Source organism: Dama dama, chromosome 11 (assembly GCF_033118175.1).
Source record: "Dama dama isolate Ldn47 chromosome 11, ASM3311817v1, whole genome shotgun sequence".
Lineage (NCBI taxonomy): Eukaryota > Metazoa > Chordata > Mammalia > Artiodactyla > Cervidae > Dama > Dama dama.
The window spans coordinates 4,227,095-4,246,373 of NC_083691.1; the positions used below are offsets into that span (position 1 = coordinate 4,227,095).

The 19,279-nt window shown below is 43.7% G+C and overlaps 1 protein-coding gene across 1 annotated transcript in view; it reads left to right on the forward strand.

Annotated features, from left to right (window-relative positions):
* The first annotated feature begins 501 nt into the window (after positions 1–501).
* Positions 502–19,279, forward strand: part of DDX31 (DEAD-box helicase 31) — a 74,479-nt gene continuing 55,701 nt past the window's right edge. The window contains exons 1-11 of the mRNA XM_061154336.1: positions 502–660; positions 5,305–5,561; positions 5,668–5,743; positions 6,716–6,759; positions 8,052–8,122; positions 9,022–9,086; positions 15,190–15,234; positions 16,536–16,577; positions 17,371–17,435; positions 18,924–19,043; positions 19,171–19,277. Of these exons, the coding sequence (XP_061010319.1) occupies positions 565–660; positions 5,305–5,561; positions 5,668–5,743; positions 6,716–6,759; positions 8,052–8,122; positions 9,022–9,086; positions 15,190–15,234; positions 16,536–16,577; positions 17,371–17,435; positions 18,924–19,043; positions 19,171–19,277 (988 nt within the window). The 5' untranslated portion in view covers positions 502–564. The remainder of the gene's footprint in view (positions 661–5,304; positions 5,562–5,667; positions 5,744–6,715; positions 6,760–8,051; positions 8,123–9,021; positions 9,087–15,189; positions 15,235–16,535; positions 16,578–17,370; positions 17,436–18,923; positions 19,044–19,170; positions 19,278–19,279) is intronic.

Sequence of the window (19,279 nt, forward strand, 5' to 3'; positions counted from 1 at the left end):
TTTCTCCCCCTGAGGCCCGGAGAGCCGCCGAGCCACGAAGGACCCCGCCGTTGCTAGGCAACCCAGTCCCTGCCGGGTGGCCAAGGCGCTGCCTGTAAAAAAAATAAATTAAAAATATCTCACCTTGTGGTGGGGCCGGATCGCGGGTGGGCGAGGGGCAAGGAGTCCCCCCCACCCCCGCCCCCGGCTCCTGACAACTAAAGTGCTGAGGAGAGTCAAAGGAGGAGGCGTTGGTTCGATGGGACACGCCTCTCCTCGTTCCTGAGAGGAATTTCAAAAGAACGTCTAGGGAAATAACTCTGGGGTTCGGTGTGACTTGGCATCCCCCCCATCCCCCGGCACAAGCCGCGCCACGAGGGACGGCCCTGTGGCCCGGGGCGCCGCGGCTCCGGCTGCTAGTGGCGCGGGCCCCTTCGTGAGGGGGGCGGGGGACCTCAGAAAGCGCGCGCGGGCACGCAGGACTCGGCGGGACAGCTACAGCGGGGTCCTCGCGCGCGTCCCACGTGGGGTCTAGCAGCGCCTCGCTCCGGGTTTCGCGAGATCCGGACGCGCCTCTCTGTCGACATGGCAGCCGTCAGCGGAGTGCTTCCTCAGGTCCCCGAGCCTCGGGCCGCCGTCTTCAGAACCTTCTCCAAACCCCGCCCGGCCCACGCGAGGCGGGTGAGTTCTGATCCGGTTTTCCAGATGCGTTCGCTCCCGGGGGGTGGGGGGGGGTGGGGCCTCCGAGCGCCGAGAAGCTGCCGTTCAGGCCTTCTCCGTCGGGATTCGAATTAATTTCGCGGAGTTGAGGTGGGGAAAAGTCAGACATCGGGCAGCTCCCGGAGGAGTCGCTGAGCCGCGCGTGTCTTAAGAGCCGCCACGACCCGTGCAGACGCGCTCGGAGCGGGAGCGGAGCGGGCGGAGGCGGGCGGAGCTGGCTGGGGCCGCTTGTTAGTTGAAGGCGGGGATAAGAGACTTGTCACCCGAAGTTAAAAAAGGACTCTCGGGGCGTTGAGTCCCTTAGCAGCCCCGTCTTAAAATCTTCTCTCAGCTACTCTTAAGGGTCAGTTTGTTTCGGGAATGAGGACTGGAGACTAGAAATTTCTTTGAAGAGTGTTCGAAACCGAGATATACATCGACGCGCCATGAAGGGGTGGGGGGCGGGGAAGAAAAATACAACTCATCAATATAATATCTTCGTTAGAGAGGCAAAGATGCCTGAAATTTAGCCCAAACCAGAGCAGAAAATTGGTTTTTAGGGCTGACTTAGCTCCTAGCTAAGAGGAGGAATACGGGACAGAAAATCTGTTGAAAAATCTTGTCTTAATGACCGGAAGGATACAGTTTGCTGCCAAGGAAAGTTGTGCGTATGTGTGTGTTTTCTCAAAAACGCATCATTTAATGCCATTGAAAATTTTTTTGTCAGAGTTCGGTTCAGTTCCTTTCAACCAGTATAGTGCCGCTGAAGTTCCTTGAGTTCACATCAGCTCATAGCAAATGTCTGGTTTATTGTCTAGACTTTTTTCGTGGTAATCAAGTTTAGGATTTAGAGGCTTGTGAGTAAAACTTTTCGGCTGGGCGATGTTGTGGCTTCATCTATACTGAAGGGGGAGGGAAGTACAAAAGAGCCAGTTGGGCACAGGGGATTTGGAATAATAGGGCAGACCTGGGATTAGATGCCAGCGTTGCAACATGCTGGTTCTGTGACCTTGAAGAAATTTCTTCACCTCCCTGATCCTCACTTTTCCTACCTATTATATGAGAACAGTAATTTTGACTTCGTATAAAGTTATAAGTCATATTGACTCCATTTTGGGTGATAGAATTGCTCCATCAGGTCAGTAAGGTGCTTATACCAAGTACATGCAAGACATAGAAAACACTTACTAAAAGTTCATTGAGTGGGTTGAATAAATAAATGTAAGATATCTGGTTTTATGATTGCTTGAACCACTATATCATAAGATATCATAAGAATATTGTTTAACAGCTCTCTGTCTGTGTTGGCTTGTCTGCATATTTGTTATGTCTTGAATGAGAATTCTGTGTATGCTGACCAAATTTGCTGATAGCTTGAACTTGGCATGAGTAGCTAATGTACTGGACTTGGAAAGACCTTGACAACTTAAATTATGCTCTAACACTACACGGAGTGTTTTTCCTTAAAAAAAAAAAATATATATATATATATGTATATATATACACACACAGATTTATTGTAGGAAATATATAAATATATGTATATACATATAAATACATGTATTTATATATATATATATATATACATACACACACATGTATTGTAGGAAATTTGGAAAGTAGATTAAAAAAAAAACCAACAATTGCCATACTCAGAGATAACTCTGGGTAACATTGTGATGTACATCCTTCTAGAAAAGAAGCAGAGCAAAATAGGGATTAAACTGTACATGATGTTTTCTAACCAAACAGGATACAGTTTCTAAATGGTGTTGCAGCATTACTGTTAGTAACTAGGCTGTGGAATCAATGCTTGGTCAAAGCCTTGATCCCTCAGTGATGCTGGGACAGGTCACCTCCCATCGCCACCTTAGTGTTGTTATCTTAAGATGGGGTAATACCAGTACTGTATGGCTCAGTGACATCACTCATGTAAGTACTTAGCATACTGGCTGGTGCATAGTAACTATTTAATATGCTTGTTAATATCAAAGACTCGGCATGTAGACTGTTAGGGCTGGATGGGCCCTAGAGGTTGTCTGCCATATCCCTTCATGAGGCAGGTGGGGGAGCGGACTGAAGGACTTGCATATTTTTAAAAAGATCCAGGTATATCTTTTCTCCTCCGTACTCAGCTGCCACCCCATGAAGCATTCCTGTATCTTTGCCTCCCTCCCCCTCGCCATGGGCCACGGTAGTCTTCTTGTTTTGTGCCCTTAAAACACTTTGTCCACACCTGTTCTGTAGTACAGCTACAGGTTTGGTTTGCAGTCTTACACTTTTGTCTCGTCCACTTGTCTCTGACTTCTTCATGGGCTTGTTAGATCTTTGTACCTTTAGAGCCAGGCTACTTGACAGCTACTGAGTGGTCAGTTTTTTTAATGAATATGTTGTGGATGCTGGGGGCAAGGGAATTGACAAGTAGAACAGTGTCCAGAGTACAGAAAAGGGTCATTCCATGACGTGTTGTTCATTCATCCTGCAAGTATTTGAGCACTTACTATGTGCCAGACACGGTCCTGTGCAGGGGATGCAGTGCTATCCAGCAGAGGCTTGTCCATTTATAACAATCTAATGGGAAAGACAGACATCACACAGCGAATGACACCCTGTCTTTACTGTTTCACTGAGTGCTACAAAGGAGAAGGGCGCCAGAAGAGCCAAGGACAGGGACCCTGGTTTGATAGGTGGAGGCAGAAAGTCTGGAATGGCTCCTCTGAGGATGCAGCAGGTGAGCCTGGATTTGAGGAATGAGTACAAGAGGGTAGGTTGGGGACATGGGTTTGGGAGTAGCACGTGCAAAGGCCCTGAGGAGAGAAGGAGCTCAGAACATCCTCAGAATTTAAGGAATACCAGGATGGCAGAGAGTAAAGCTGAGGCTGGTGAGATGGGCAAAGGCAGATTCTTCATAGCTCAGGTCACACATTCTGGATTTTAGCCTGAGTGCAATGGAAAGCCCGCCTGATAGTGTGTTTAACTTGAAACACTTAGAGAGACGTTGACAGGGGAATAAAGAATGACTAGGATGATAAGGGGTCTAAAGTTTGTGTCCTGTTTGGGATATTAAGTCCAAAGAAGGAGAAAAAAAAAATGGAATTCTGTGGTGAACAAAGGAGTGTTGTATACAAGAGTTGGTGCCGAGAACAAACTGCAGACTAGGACTTGGATCTTCCAGGAAACACGTTTTGCCTGAATGTCAGAAAGAACTTCCTGACCCCTGGAATTTGGTCAGGAACAGAATGGGCTGCCTCGGGGTGGAGAACAGTAGGAGGAGGTGCAGGCAGGAGCTGCAGGGCCGCCTGGCAGGGTTCCTATGATGGGAGGTCCACACAAGCACAGCAGGAGAGGCCTTTTGGCCTTTTTGTGCTTCAAGAGCCTGTGATTCTATAAACCAAGCAAGATATGCACATTTCATCCCATCTTGCAAATGAGACCTGATTCTTGACTTCATCTTTTTTTAGTCTGAAAATTGGGGATTTTGTAAAAATAAATTTGTGAAATTTGTAAAATGAAGCAGATTATCAATACTAAATGTTAATACCAATGCTAAATATTAATACCAAATATTTGAAGTTATATATATTGAATTACCTAGCTATAGGTACCCTTAAGGTTGCCAGAAACAGAGAACTGTTGTTAATGCCAGGTTAGTCAGAAGCTGACAGTCACGGCTAAAGCAAACTGATGTCTGCACGCAGAAGTCATGATCTCAAGCCAAGAGGAAGATAGCATATTCCAAGAGAAATCAGAACTCCAGAATAATAAGCCCCAGCTACTCAAGGGATGTTTGTATATTCATGTGTAATGTAAGTGGGAAGAGAAGGTCAAGGAAAATAGAGGAATTGGATATTCTTCTCCTAGGGGAAGTTTGGACATCATGCATTTAACAACATTCATGTTATGGAAATAAGAAGCAACAGGCAAGAAAATATCTCGTGTTGTAGCCTGTAATCGGTGATCAGATGGGGAATGGAAAGGCGAAGAGCGTTGGAAATAATTGCAATGGAGGTGATGGATGGAGCAGAATTCTCATTTGGAATGGAAGCTGGGAGGAGGAATCGTCTCCAAACCCCCTGAATCTGGGGGAGCAGCATGAGGGCAGAGAATGACAGCCATCCAAGCGCTCAGGCTAGGCGGTAATGAAGGTTTCCGCTTCCTGGGCACGTGCAGTAACCGATGGGCTTTGTTGGTGGAGAGAGGAAAGATTCATCGCTCCTCTTCCCCGTGCTTGCCGTGTAAATGGATTCCTAGGGATTTGGATCACCTTAGCTGCACACTTCACTAGGTGGATCCTCCTTTCCCTGCAAACAGACTCCAGTTGTTAACATTCAGCCTGAAATATGTCTCTCCCTTGATGATCTTGGTGGAAGTGGAGGTTAAGACGATTGGTAAGGTCTGGTAGATGGATCAGCTGAGATTTGTGGGGTTGTTTTTTTTTCCCTTTTGGGGTAAAAAGGGCCGAGTTAAAGAATCTGATTGCAGACCCTAAACTGTTGCTTGACATATGGGGAGTAATGATCTCTGCAGGGAGAGATGCAATTCTGTGGGCAGTCAGGCTTCACTCTGAGGTCTGTCTTCATGGACTGACGCATCTCTTGTCGCTCTTTCCTTTTGGGAACAACGCAGCAAGCAGCGGCCACCAAAAGAAAATGCCAAGCGTCCAGCGAGGCTCCCCCAGCGAAACGGAGGAGCAAAGCCTCATTTCTCCCGGCCAAGAAAACTGCCACGAAAGAAACTCGCAGGACCTTGAAGGGGAAGGCACAGAAAACGTTTTCTCCCAAGAAGTCTTCAGCCGGTGCGAGTGATGGAAACCAGGAACGGAAGCTGGGCATTAAGACTTCATCGCTGTTTAAAAACAACCCTGAGATTCCAGAACTCCCCAGGTATGTCCAGGGGTAGACACCCTACGAGAATGAAAGGAATTAAGTGTCTTCTGCCTTTTTCTTTGTCTCTTGGAACTGATGTCTGCATCTTGTTCATTATTTGCAGACCTGTAGTAAAGCAGGTTCAAGAAGAGGTGTTCACTTCAGATGCTTTTCAAGCCCTGGATCTCCACCCACATCTTGTAAGTATCCCTCCTTGTTTTCTGGGTGTCTCGATTTTGGGGATCTGTTTGTTCATTCAGAATGTCTGTGAAGTGACAGTTCTAGGAAGAAAAAAATAAAGGGTTGTATCTGTTCCAGGTTACCCAGCTAAACTCAGATCTATAAGACGCTTTTCCAGGACAGTTACGTGAGCTTAGGAATCTGTTCACTGTCCTCACCCCCACCCCCCTTTTCTGTTTTTTGCTCACCTAACTCACTTTAGGACTGGGACTCCACTTACCTGACTTGAAGGCCGCCTTATAATTCCTGGATAAACATGGCACCAAGACATTGGGTGGCCAGTGTCACAGTGAGCCTAGGAGAGGGCTCACTCTTGCTTGCAGTCCCTTGCTGTTAAGGGACTTATAAAGAACTGAAGGAAGAAGGGTCTTTTTGAACATGGACACTTAAAAGAAAACCAAACCACCATGAATGAGTGTTCCAGTCGTGTTTATGAGTAAGGCGAGAAAAATACATTCACTTTTAGGAAGTCCAGATTTTCTTGGCTCACAGGGTCATGGCTTACCTGCTTCTTCGTTGGGGCAGGTTTCCTGTGCTTGCGTTCTCAGCGCAGAGTGCAGCGGCTTTCCAAGCCCGGGTACTGTGCGCACTGGAGACGGGGCCACTGAGTCTCGGGCTGCCTCGCGTGTTGTAGGACGTTTGGCAGGTCCTGTGCTCACGCGATGCCAGGAGCATCCCCGCCCCTGAGTTGTAACAACCAACAGTTTCTCCAGATGTTGCCACACGTCCTGGGCAGGCTGGCAGGGAGGCAGTGCACAGAACCACTTCAAGTTGAGAACCATTGGTTTGGAGGAACTTGATTGGATTGTGATCATCAGTTTTTACCCCAGTATTTTCCCTTTCTTTGCATCTTTATTTGCATTAAATGTATTTATACCAAAAAAAATTAGATAAAGGGAAGTATTTATTTATTTTTTTGTCTTTTCTCTTAGATTTCCACAATAAATACAGTCTTAAATATGTCTAGTATGACCAGGTAAGAGTTCTGGGTCTCTTGATTTTCTCAGGATTTAAGTGGGTATAAGCAAATGAAATCTGAATTGTCCCTGGAGGACAGCAAACTCATGTCTTGGCATTAGAGAGCAATGCCAGATTATTAACCCCTGAGGGCTTCGTAACCACTCGGCTTCCCCACGCAGTACATGGGACTGGGTCTCCATCCCTGCCACCCTCAGCTCTGAACTCTTAAGAGGTCTCTCGTCCAGAGTGGTCTGCATGGGCTGCCACTGTGGTCCATGCTGCCTAAAAATAATTTGTCTAAAATATAGAATTTATCTTGTAAATTCTTAGTAGTAAGAAGTAGAGTCAGCTACAAGATAGGAGTAAATACTTGGTTGGATGTAATGGGATGCCGAAAAAAGATTTTAAATGTTAGTGACAACTCCTGGAAAATGGAAATGGAGTAGTGAGAGGTATGGAGCAAAAATGATACCCCCTCCCCTTTGAGTGTGTGTGCTTATGGACGTTTAAATGTTACCTTTCACTTAGAAGTAGCTGTTAGTAAAAGTATCAAAGAAAAAATGAGCCCCTTTGTTACTGTTTTGTTCAGTTTTAGCAATCAAATGTGGTTTCCATATCCTTTCAGGTTTTTTTTTTTCATTTTATTGAAGTATAGTTTGTTTATAATGTCTTAATTTCTGCTGTTACAGCAGAGTGATTCAATTATATATATGTATTTTTTTTCATGTTCTTTTCCATTGTAGTTTATCACAGGACATTGAATATAGTTCCCTATACTATGCAGTAAGACCTTGTCATTTTAGTTGTTTGTTTGTGAATACACACCTGGACATACATCTTACCTTGTCCGTGGCAGTCGTATTTAGTTTTCTAGAGAATGGGCAGCAATCCCTGGCTGTCTTCGGGGCTCACGAGCCCCGCTTTCCCTCTTCTGCTTGGGAATCTTTCCATAACGTCTTATTGCTTCATATTCCCTGGTTCAGAAGAGAAGAGTATGTGATGTGCTTTGTGGTGGCTCCAGCTTGTCATCACGCCTGTCACGTTTTTCTTTTTAATTAGTATAGTATACCAGCCAAACTCTGGGTTGCCTAAACTTTTTCAGCCCCAGAAGTTCCAAAAATTTAACTAGGGTTTTGCCCTTCTAATCATCAAGGGCTTCTCAGTCCTTCCCATGACTGTTCAGGTGATCTCCAAGGTGACATAGAGCCTGGGGCAGTTCCATTCTGTGGATCTTGTGTCTCTGCCTATAAACCTGGGTGGGTAGTACATCATAGGTAAGCATGTGCTCTTTCTTCCGGGCGGCCCCAGCGTTCAGAAGCAGAGCATCCCCGTGTTGCTGGAAGGCAGAGATGCCCTCGTGCGATCCCAGACGGGCTCAGGTCAGTCGTCACTTGATTTCTGCCCTTCCTCCACGGTCGTGTGGTGAACTGTGTTGATGGTGGTGGCTGCTTTGTTTGGTAGGGGGAGGGGAGGCCGTGCTCACTTCTGATCAGAGCCCTGAAAGGAAAGGGTTGATCGGTGGGACCACGATCAGGAATGATCAGAAAGGAGTCAGGTTCCGCGGTCATTTCTCAGCGCCCCTCCCAGGTCTCCACCTGGTCCCACCATCTATGGCCAGAGCCTTCCATCTTCACTCCAGTGGCAATGAATATTTTTTTCTGGTGTTAAAACACTCTTGCCATGAGCACACACTGATCAGATGCCAGTTGTTGTGCTCAATCACAGAACACTGGTTTTGTTCCAGAACAGTCTGGAATAGCTTTTCTGACCTCTTCTGCCTGTAAGAGCAGGTCAGGTGTCCTTTCCTCCCCTGCTCAGCCACTGTCCAGGTGGGCGGAAGCCCAAGGTTTGCCATCCGTGGCTTGTCCTTGGTTTCTGGAGGCCGGCTCTGGGCTTCCAACTGGCTCCTGACCGTGAACGCTCCACAGAGGATACTTCTGCCCTCAGAAGCTTCTTTGAGAGGTTGAGGGTAACCCCAGGGAGGGGAGTTTCTCTAGTTCCTAGGGATATTCACTGAGCTGAGCTTCTGTGAGACTTGGGGAACGTATCATTGTCTCCCTTGTTAGACGTTAAAGGAGCGAAGCTGCAGGTTTATTAGAAGCACTGCATTCACAGAGCAGAGCTAGGAGTTGTGAGACAGATGACTTCCGTTTTCCCCTGATTGTGAGTGCACTTTTCCTATCCCCAGACTTCAGGGCAGCACCAGTTTCCTTTACTATCTTTGGTTTTCTGATGTCCTCAGACTCTGGTTTTAATTCCTCTTGTCCTCTTTTAAAAGGTAAAACTCTTGCCTATTGCATCCCTGTGGTCCAGTCTCTTCAAGCAATGCAATCCAAAATACAGGTGAGTAGGAAGGCTGTCTTTCTGGGAGTTCCCTGGTGGTCCAGTGGTTCGGACTTGGAGTTTCACTGCTGGGGGCCTGAGTTCAGTCCCTAGTTGGAGATCTTCCTGCAAGCTGCTCAACAAGGCCAAAAAACAAAATAAAGTGCATTTTTTCTGTTATTGTTCATGGTGCATATGAAACCATCAAACTGAACCAAAGCAGTAAAATCTTTCCACTTAGCTTTGTTTTCCTACCTCTGTTTAATTCATTTACTATGTAAGCATGTTGCATCAAAGATTGTGCCCAGAGTGGGGGATAAAATAAAAAATAGAACAAATAATAGACAACTGTTACAGTCATTCTAGCAGGTCTACTAGGGAACATTTGTAAGATGCTACTCGTGTGTCAGACATGGTGCTAAATGCTTTGCTCACGTTATCTAATTGGTTTGCTAACCGCCCTAATCGCACTAAATAGGAAGAAATTACTGTTACCTCAATTTGAAAAAAAAACAAGGAGACTTGAAGTTAAATACCACCCTAAGGCCATGCGAGGAGTGAGCCTGAAGTTGCATTTCCACCTCCATTCTCTGTGGCTCCAGAGGCCAAGCTCTTCTCACCGGAAGCAGCATTGTATTAAAAACAGGGACTTGGCATGAATAGTAGAAGTGAAAATAAGCACCCCATTAGTGAGTGTGACAGTTGGGCCGCCTTGTATTTCGCATTTTCTCAGACCTCTTCTTTAGTTGTGAAGCACACTTAGCACCTGGGCCAGCAGGGCCAGAACTAGGTTCCTTGGCACGGATCCTGAGGAGGCCATGTGACTTCCGTATTCCGTGGGCTTCAGTATCATCTCAGAACCCAACCTGGAATCTCACGAATACACCCTGGTTATTCTGAGTTGAGAGGAAATGGTGAGAATAGAAATAGGAAGTGGAGTAGTTCACAAGCAGATAAGAAGAGCTGGTTGGTCACTTTTTTCCTTGGTTTGGGCACGCCAGATTGGATGTGTGTCCAGCCTTCCTGTTATTGCAGTGACAAAATAAATAATGATAGTGTTGGGTTCCGGTCCACAGTCTAAAACAAATTCCCTGAGTCCAAACTGACACAAATGAATTATTGGCTAAACAGATGGGACAAGGGGAAGCCCTTCCTTACAGCAGAATTCCAGTGAATTCATATAGGACATCATCATGTGGCAAATGCCACGGTGATACTGCTTCAGGCAGGAATCTTTGGAAATGCGAGAGTGAGTGGATGAAAGTGTGATGAAAATGGGATATTTACACACTGAAGTTATCTTTCCAGGAAATAGAGGAAAAAATGGTACCTTTATGGTGGGGAGCCTGGCTGTCACCACCTCAACCACGTGGTCACAGGGGACCTCACCAGTGCTGGGTTGTGTTGACCTCACATGTCTCCTGCTAGGGTTATGAGGGATGAAATAGTACTTCCCTGGTTTCCTTTCATATATATATGTGTGTATATATATTTTAATTTTCGTATGTTTTGTTGTTTGTTTGTTTTTGGTTGTGCTGGGTCTTCACTGCTCCACAGGCTTTTCTCTAGCTGCAGCAGGCGGGGCTGCTCTCCAGGTGCACTGTGAGGGCTTCCGGAGTGGCAGCTCCCGGGCTCTGGAGCGCGGGCTCGGTATTTGTGCTGCACGGGCTTAGATGCTCCGTGGCAGGGAGGATCTTCCAGGACCAGGGATTGAGCCTGTGTCTCCTGCATTGGCAGGTGGATTCTTTACCACTGAGCCACAAAGGAAGTCCTTCTCTGGTTTTCTTGCCAAAAATGCACAACTCTAATTTAATCACAAACATCACGTAAAGCCAACTCAAAAGACATTCTACACAGCAACCAGCCAGTACTCTTCAAAAGTATTGAGGTCACAGAAGACAAAGATGTACTAAAGCTCTACCCTAGGGTAAAAGAGACAAAAAACACACGGCAGCTGAGTGCCATGTGGCTCTGAATTGGATCCGAGTCTGGGAAAAGGCGTGTTAGAAAATCAGATTAACTGATAATGTTGAATCAGTGTTAATTTCCAGTGTATCAGGTTGGCCCAAAGGTTGTTCAGATTTTTCCATAAGATCTTAACATAATGATTTTGAGAATCAAAGTCATATAAGGAAGCTGGGAGGAGGGGGTAAGGGAGTTCTTTGAACTATTTGTGTAGTTTTGTGTAAGCCCGAAATTATTTCAGAATGAACATGTTCAAATTTATTTAAACTTTATTTAGATGATTTTAAGTCAATAAAACAAATCCTACACAATCATTTAAGTGAAAGTGATATTTTCTTCAGTTCCTGTTTGTGGACTTGATAGGCATTCTTGCCATGTTAAAAAAGAGAGGATATAAAGCAGTATGTATAATGAGAGTCCAGGTTCATAACTAGTGATCGTGTGTATGCACATACATATGTACATGCACACTCAGAGATGAGAAAGATACTTTTCAAACTAATACTGGCTTTCTCTGAGGTGGATGAGTGAGAATTCTGTTTCCTGTGGATGACTGGTGTTTGCTTCCACTGGGTACTTTGCAGTGAGGGGGTTCATTCAAGGGGCTTTCGCATTGTACCTGGTACAGATTAGAGAAGAAATATGAATTAATTAGGTCAGTATCTGAAGTCTCAGTCCTTTAGATACTCCATGAGAACGTCTGTAGAAAGTGGAGGGTTTTTTCTTTCTTGGAAAGTTGCAGAGTTTGGGCGTATATCTGAGCTGGCGTGGGCCCCACAGTTCCAGCGCAGCTGACTCATTTCCTGGACCCGTGAACTAAGGACAGCAGAGATGCAGTTGTGTTCCTAGAGTGGACAGCCTGGGGCTCTGCTCAGAACCTGGGCCTGAGTGAGATGTTGAGCACATCTTTCCATCCCTGTATGCCCCGGGAGGGGATCATGGGGAGCCTGTGTCCTGGGGCTGCCAGGATTGAGGGAGGCGTTGCACCGGGAGAGTGGAGCCCTGCCTCCCCGATCCTGGCGACACTGCCTGCCCGCTGAGTGTCCTCGTCGTCAGCAACGTGGACTTGTATGAAGGGCAGTTTCTGAATTGCTTATATTCAGAGCATTAACCGGTCGTGTATGTCATTGCTTTTATTACTCAACTATTTTTTTAATATCAATAACAGCTCGTTCTATTAAAGATGGGAATATACTGTAGAAATGGTTTTCCAAGCCCAAATTTATTTCAAGTAACATTCAGTATAGGCCCTTGTGGTTCAATGTAAACGGATCTGGCCTGTTAAAAACCTGTCTGGAGGGAGCAGCGAATTCAAGGCACCCAGCAGAGTCTTCAATTACTGTAGTGATGGGATGAGAACGGACCAATTTTCTGTGTTTCCACACTTTCAGCTCCTTGGGCTCTCATTTTTTTTTTTTTTTAACCATCCCATCCATCCTTCCTCACTCACTTCTGCCCTGCGAGGAACTGATTGTTCTTTCTTCTTCTCTGTGTAGTAACACCTTTTGAAATGTCAGAATCTCTAACGCTGCGGTGTTGATACCGTTGTACTAACATGTTTACCATTCCCCGCCCGGGCTTCAGCTTCTTGCAAAGATGTCGAGTACAGACACCTCTAGTTTGAATTCCAAATCTTTTTCTCCTTGTGGGTAAATATTTCCTATGCAAAACATGAAAACCATCCTTGTAATTTAATTTGCCACTAAATCTGTGCTTAGCTTCTACACTAATGTGTTTTTTTTTTTTTAATGTGGACCATTTTTTTAAAGCCTATTGAATTTGTTACAATATTGCTTCTGTTTTCTCTTTTGGTTCTTCAGCTGGGAGGCATGTGGGATCTTAGTTTCCCGACCAAGGATTGAACCCACACCCCCTGCATTGGAAGGTGAAGTCCTAGCCCCTGGACCACCAGGGAAGTTCCCTAACAGAGTTTTGGTTCCTCCCCTATGTGTCCTAGCGCTTTGGAGGTGCAAGGCACCACTGGACCCTTTTCAGATTACTTTGTTTTCTTCTATCATTGTTACTGTTATTTATGGATATAATGTATATGTTAAAATTTTTTCTTGAAGAGTACCAAAGAACATACAGTGATCAGTGAGTGGTTCTACTGCCCCTTGGCCCAAAAGGCACAGCTCTTAGGATAGTGTGGTCCTTATCACCAGCCTCCTGTTTTTCCTCCCAGGGATGTTCTTTGCGTGTAAAGTGAATCTGAGTATGTGTAGTTCCCCTCCTCCTCTGGCTGAGGTTTTTGCTTGTTTGATACAGAAATGGTTGCTTGCTGTGCATGATTGTGCCTTGCTTTTCTTCACTTAATATGTTTGGGGGATGGTTTCTTATCATTACTGTGTTGACCTGCTTTGTTTTTTGTTATGGCCGCCTAGTATTCCACTGCATGTATGTACCATAAATTATTGAGTCATTCCCTCATTGATGAGATTTATTTTGTATTCAACATTTTGCTACAAAGCAATTAAACAACTTCTTTACACACACTTATAAATCTTTTTGAGAAACTCTTATAAATGGAATTTGTATTTTTGTTTGGTAGATAATACCAAAATTGATCTTAAAAGGAGGTACACCAGTTTTCATTCCCACCAACACTGTACAAGAGTTTCTGTGTCCCTGTGCCTTTATCAACACTGTTGGCTGTTTTATTTTTGCTCATCTGACAGGGGAAAAATATTGTGTCATAGTTTTAAGTTGAATTTCTCTTGGGAGTAAAGTTGAGCATCTTTTCACATGTTTAAAACTCATATTTTGAGTTATTATTTCCATAAATTAACTGTTATGCCCTTCTCCATTTTTCTGTTTGAGTTGATGGTCTTGTTTATTTTTAATTCAATTACAAACCTTTATAAACTAAGAAATGGTCCTTTCTCTTATGTATGGCATATTTTTCCCCATGTTATTTGATTCAGTTTTGTGTATTACTTTTTCATTCTGAAATTTTAAATTTTTTGTGTAATAAAATTCTTCATGTTTTATAGTTTCTGAGTTTCATGTCATCTGTAAAAAGGTCAATTTAACTCCAACTTTATTTTTCTAGCTTAGTTTTAAAAGGGCATTTAAATTGTCCGTCTTTTCATTGCTGATATAAATTGCCCCTTACCGTATTTCCTGACTTTTTGTATGTATTTGATTTAATTCTGGACTGTATTTGCTATTATAATCTCTTATGTGGTAGCATCAATTTTTAAAAAAACTACTACGTATTTAAGTTGTTTTAACACTTGATGTTCAGAAATATCTTGATTATTCTTGCACATTTATTTTTCCATGTGAACTTTGAAATCAGCTTATTTTTTATATGCATGTGTATGTGTTTTTGTGACATTTTCTCAATATTTTATATATGCATAAATATGCATGTTCATGGCATTTTTATTAGAATTGCATTACATTTATGGATTGATTTAGGAAGATTAGCTTAATAATATTGAGTCTTCTTATCCAAGAATCATTTATTTAAATTTTATTTTATGTGCCTCAGAGGTATTTAAAATTTTTTATTGTATTTTTGTGAAGTGTAGTTTTTTATGTTGGGGTTTGGTTTTTTTTTTTTGCTATTCTAAACATGGTTCCATCTAACTTTCTGCATTGGAAAGTTACTGATTTTTATATATTAATTTTACATTCAGCTAGTTGACTGAATTGTCTTTCTATGATAGATTTTCAAATGATTTCTTAAGCTTTTTTTTTCTTTAGGATAAAATATCATCTGCTAATAATGACAACTTTACTTCCTACTTTCCAGATTCATGCATATTTCTTTGTCTGATTGCATGGGTCAAAACTTCTAGATCATTGTTCCATGATACTGGGCTTCCCTGGCGGCTCAGATGATAACAGAATCCCAGGGAGACCTGGGTTCGAACCCTGGGTTGGGAAGATCCCCTAGAGAAGGAAATGGCAACCCACTCCATTACTCTTGCCTGGAGAATCCCAGGGACAGAGGAGGCTGGCGGGCTACAGTCCACGGGGTCGCAGAGAGTCGGACACGACTGAATGGCTGAGCATACAAGCACAGTGGACCATCTTATCACTTTCCTTAATAAGACTGCTTCTGATGTTTACAAGTGGCTACCCCCAATATCTGTCCAGATTCCTATGACCTGTGTTCATTCAACTCATGGCATTCTTTTCTTCTGTTCAACAGCGTGGTGATGGACCCTACGCTCTGATACTAGTGCCAACAAGAGAGGTAAGCAGTCCCGGGATGTGTGCTAATAAGCAAATTCTTTCAGCAATATTGTTGAATAAAATTCAAGTGTTTTGACTATTTTTCTCTCTACTGCACCAATCACCACACTCTTCCCTTTGCCAGGGAACCATCCTCTGGTTCCTGACAGGAAGAAAAATTCGAGTAGTCTTAGAAACCAGAAGTTTTTGGTTGTGGAGAAGTGTTTCTCTGTTATCTAAAAACTAATGACATAGATTTCTTTTAAAAAGAATTAAAATAATTGCATTTTTGTACATTTTTTTCTTTTACAACTTAATTAACAATTAAAAGCGGTTGGCCCTAAAAATGAACCTTTTCTTTTTTTTTTAATTTTTACTTGTTTCTGAAAGTTAAGCTTTTTGATATTTTTCTTCCTTCTTGGTGGAAATCTCTTCTATCCGATTTATTTTATTTGCCTGCGGAGGCAATTTCAGATCAGGATGCGTGTTTCCTGTATCAAATGCCAATCACTTCTTGCAGAGCACAGATCTCGGCGATGGAGGGTTCAGCCCAGCCTTTTGTACAGCCCGCAGTGCCCTGTCTCAGCTCCATCCAGTGAAGGAGCAGGCATGGAGCTATTTAAATTTTTACAGCGGCAACCTCGCTCTTCCCTGGGATGCTTCATGAATACTAAACACATGGAAACTGTATCTTCCTTGGATAAAGGGATTACGTAGAGGCTTTGCTGATGGTTGTTAATGGCTATAACCTACATTTATTTTCTCTTTCTCTGGTTTCCACTGGCCTTGTTGGTTTCTGTGTTATTTCTGCCCCCTTTTAATAAACTTGGGAAATGATCATCTCTGTCTTCTTTAGCTGCCGCTCTGCCCCGACATAGCCTTAGGAAATAGTCATGTCACCTTCACAGCAGTGACCCCAAGGCTAGCCTGTTGCGTCACCATACCGCTTCACACATACTACATTCTCTCTCTTTCCAGAGGGAGCCAGATTCAGGTCAACTCTGCTTCATTTTCTTCCATCTTTGTGCACCATAGACTGTACCTCTCTGCACGGTACTCTGGGAATTTGAGCCAGCAGAGGGAGCACAGAACACTATGTTTGTGTGTGTCCAAGAAATAGATTCTCCAAACTGACAGGTTTCAGCATCAGCCTAAGAACAAGATGTATTTCCCAAGTAGATTCTGTGTATAGGACTTTTTTTTAATCCTACCTTGAGGTCCTACGTTGCATCCTTATCACTTCACACTGCCTAAATTTTTAAAAATAAATGAAAAGGAAAGGAGGGATCTTGCTCATCAGTTCTCACTTTTTCATGTTTACAGCTGGCTCTGCAAAGCTTTGATACTGTCCAGAAACTGCTTAAGGTAAGGCAAGCCACGAGTTCAGCTTTGTCTTTTTTTCCCCGACTTTTTGAGGAAAGAGATCCCACAGTCTTTTCTTTATTTTCAAAGAGCTAGGAATCACTCCACTGTCCCTCCATCCCCTGGTTGTCTCTGCTCTCCCCAGGTACAGTTTGTAGGTTTTTATTGATCTAAACCTTATGAATCACTGATTTCTAGCTTAGTGAGTTTACTAGTGTTTCCTGGTACTTCCATTCCTATAATCTATTCATCGTAGTCACTAGCAAGCCACCTACAGAGCTTCACAGGTACAACCTTACGGTGATCCAGTGAAAGCAACTTAACAGGCTATAAGCAGGGTTTGTTTCAGAATGAGGAGAGAGAAAGCTTCCGAGTCAAACCTTGCCAGCCCACCAAATTATGAGAATTGATCTCTCCTTTTCTTTCATCATGGTTGGCAATGCGGAAGCATTGTATTTGGGTTTGATCTTAACCAAAAAGGAAAAAATAAAAAAGGCAATAGACTCACTAAAATGTGTTTTCAGTTCAGGCTATATGGGGAAAGGCAGAGAAGCTCCTTGAATCATTTAAAAAGCTCATACTCTTGCGGCGTCGGAAGCTAGCTGAATAGTTGTAATTTAAGTTAGCGCTGATAACCACAGGCCTGGCACTGCCTTGGAACTGTGTCTGCGCAGTATTGCCTCCTGCACTGAGAAGCACTCCCTCCCAACTTCCTAAAGCAATGGGAATTTGCAGTTAGGCTCTGTTTTCTGTAAACTGGGCTTCACATTGATTTTGGTCTGATGTCTTTCTGTAGCCATTTACCTGGATTGTGCCTGGAGTGTTAATGGGAGGAGAGAAGAGAAAATCAGAAAAGGCCAGGTAGGGAGAGTTTTGTTTGTTTTCTTTTTTCAATCTGCCCTGTCTTCCTCTTCTGTAAGACTCTAGCCCTTCTCAGCCTGGGGAGAGCCTTGTCCCAGACGGTGGTTCCTAGTCCCAGGATGTATGGACACTTGAGTCCCCGTTAGGGGTCGTTCTAAACAGTGCTATTTGTTTTAAATATTGATGAGCCTACCGGTGGCTCCCTTTTGATGTGATCAATGACAGCTCTTTACCTTCTTAACTCGCACCCTCAACCCCTCCCATCCCCCAACATCCATGGTCCCCCTTCCTAAGGATACATCCCCTTAGACTCCCTTTTGTGACATTGGGAGTTTGGGAATTTGTTGTTTGATTTTACAAAAACAAGATTATAAACCTACATGATGCTTTACATCTTGCTTTTTATACCCAAATACATTTATTTGTAATTCTGTGTTAGAATTGGTCATGGGTATCAGTAGAAAATTATTGCAAGAAGTACATCCCAAGTTGTCTGCATTCTCTTGAAGACGTTTTTATTTTATTGTAGCCTCATGCTTAGTAGTTATGTCCAATCCTGTGTGTGATGTGTAACCAAGGAGTAGATACTAAACATGAAACTTTCAAATATTGGCTAGGATGAGATTCCATTCCACTGTAAATAACAGCAATGGTGCTGCAAAGAATATGGAAGTTTTTTTTCTTTTTCTTTCACATTTAAGAAGCTGGCTGACATGGTGTGTGCACCAGCGTGAGGACCCCTGGCTCATTCTGTTTTTTTGTGCCATTAAGAGAGGCTTCTGTTTTCAAGCTTTCCTCATAGTGTTAGATAGTTGTTGGAGCTCCAGCCATTATATCTAGCTTCCTGCCATACCTCCTTCTTCTAAAGGTACTGATAGGATTTGCATGTTTCCTTTTTCCACCTATCTTATTGCTAGAACATAGGCATGTGTCCACTTAATGACAAGGGCAGCTGGAAAATGTACTCAGCTGAAAACTGTACACTTTTATTACTGTGGGCTCGTGGGATAAAGGATGTCTGGGGAGTAAGAAGTTAAATTTGTTCCACCTAGTCTGTGGGGCAAGGCGGGGCACATCGCATGGAGGTTCCAACAAGGGTTCAGCGTAAGAAACCCCCCAGCCATCAGAGCACATTGCATGGGTGACTCCTTCACGTAAGGGGTTCCCTGGCATAGGCGAGGTGACAGCCTGGAGTGTTCCAGAAAGCATCTGTGGGTCAGATAGTAAAGATTCATCTGAGACTTAAGGTTTTATGATTTTAATAGAATTTCAGCAATTACAGTTATTTTCTGCAAGATAGAGAAACTACAGAGAAAAATCAGAACTTAAATACATCTTTGTATCTGCTTGTTGTTATGTTTGTCATGACTCAAACTGTGGCACCTTGGCTCTGGCCCTGAATCTGTCTTCCTTCACCGTTTCGCTGTGTCTTCTGTTGATGCGGCTATGTCAGATTTACTTTCTGCTGTGATGTATACTTTTAAACAGGCTCCGAAAAGGAATAAATATCCTTATCTCCACTCCTGGGCGCCTTGTGGATCATATAAAATCCACCAAGAGCATCCATTTCCGTCAGATCCGTTGGCTGATTCTGGATGAAGCAGACAGGTGAGCCCTTCTGGGAAACATGAGAGGTGAAGGGAAAGGGCTGTTTCTGGGTCTTCACTGAAACTTCTGGAGCCTTATGGCATTCCATGTATGCATGGAGATTAAAACTCCTTCCTTGAAACCACAGAATCTTGGATTTGGGTTTTGAAAAGGACCTCACGGTGATCCTCAACGCTGTGAATGCCGAGTGCCAGGAACGACAGAACGTCTTGCTGTCGGCGACGCTCACGGAAGGT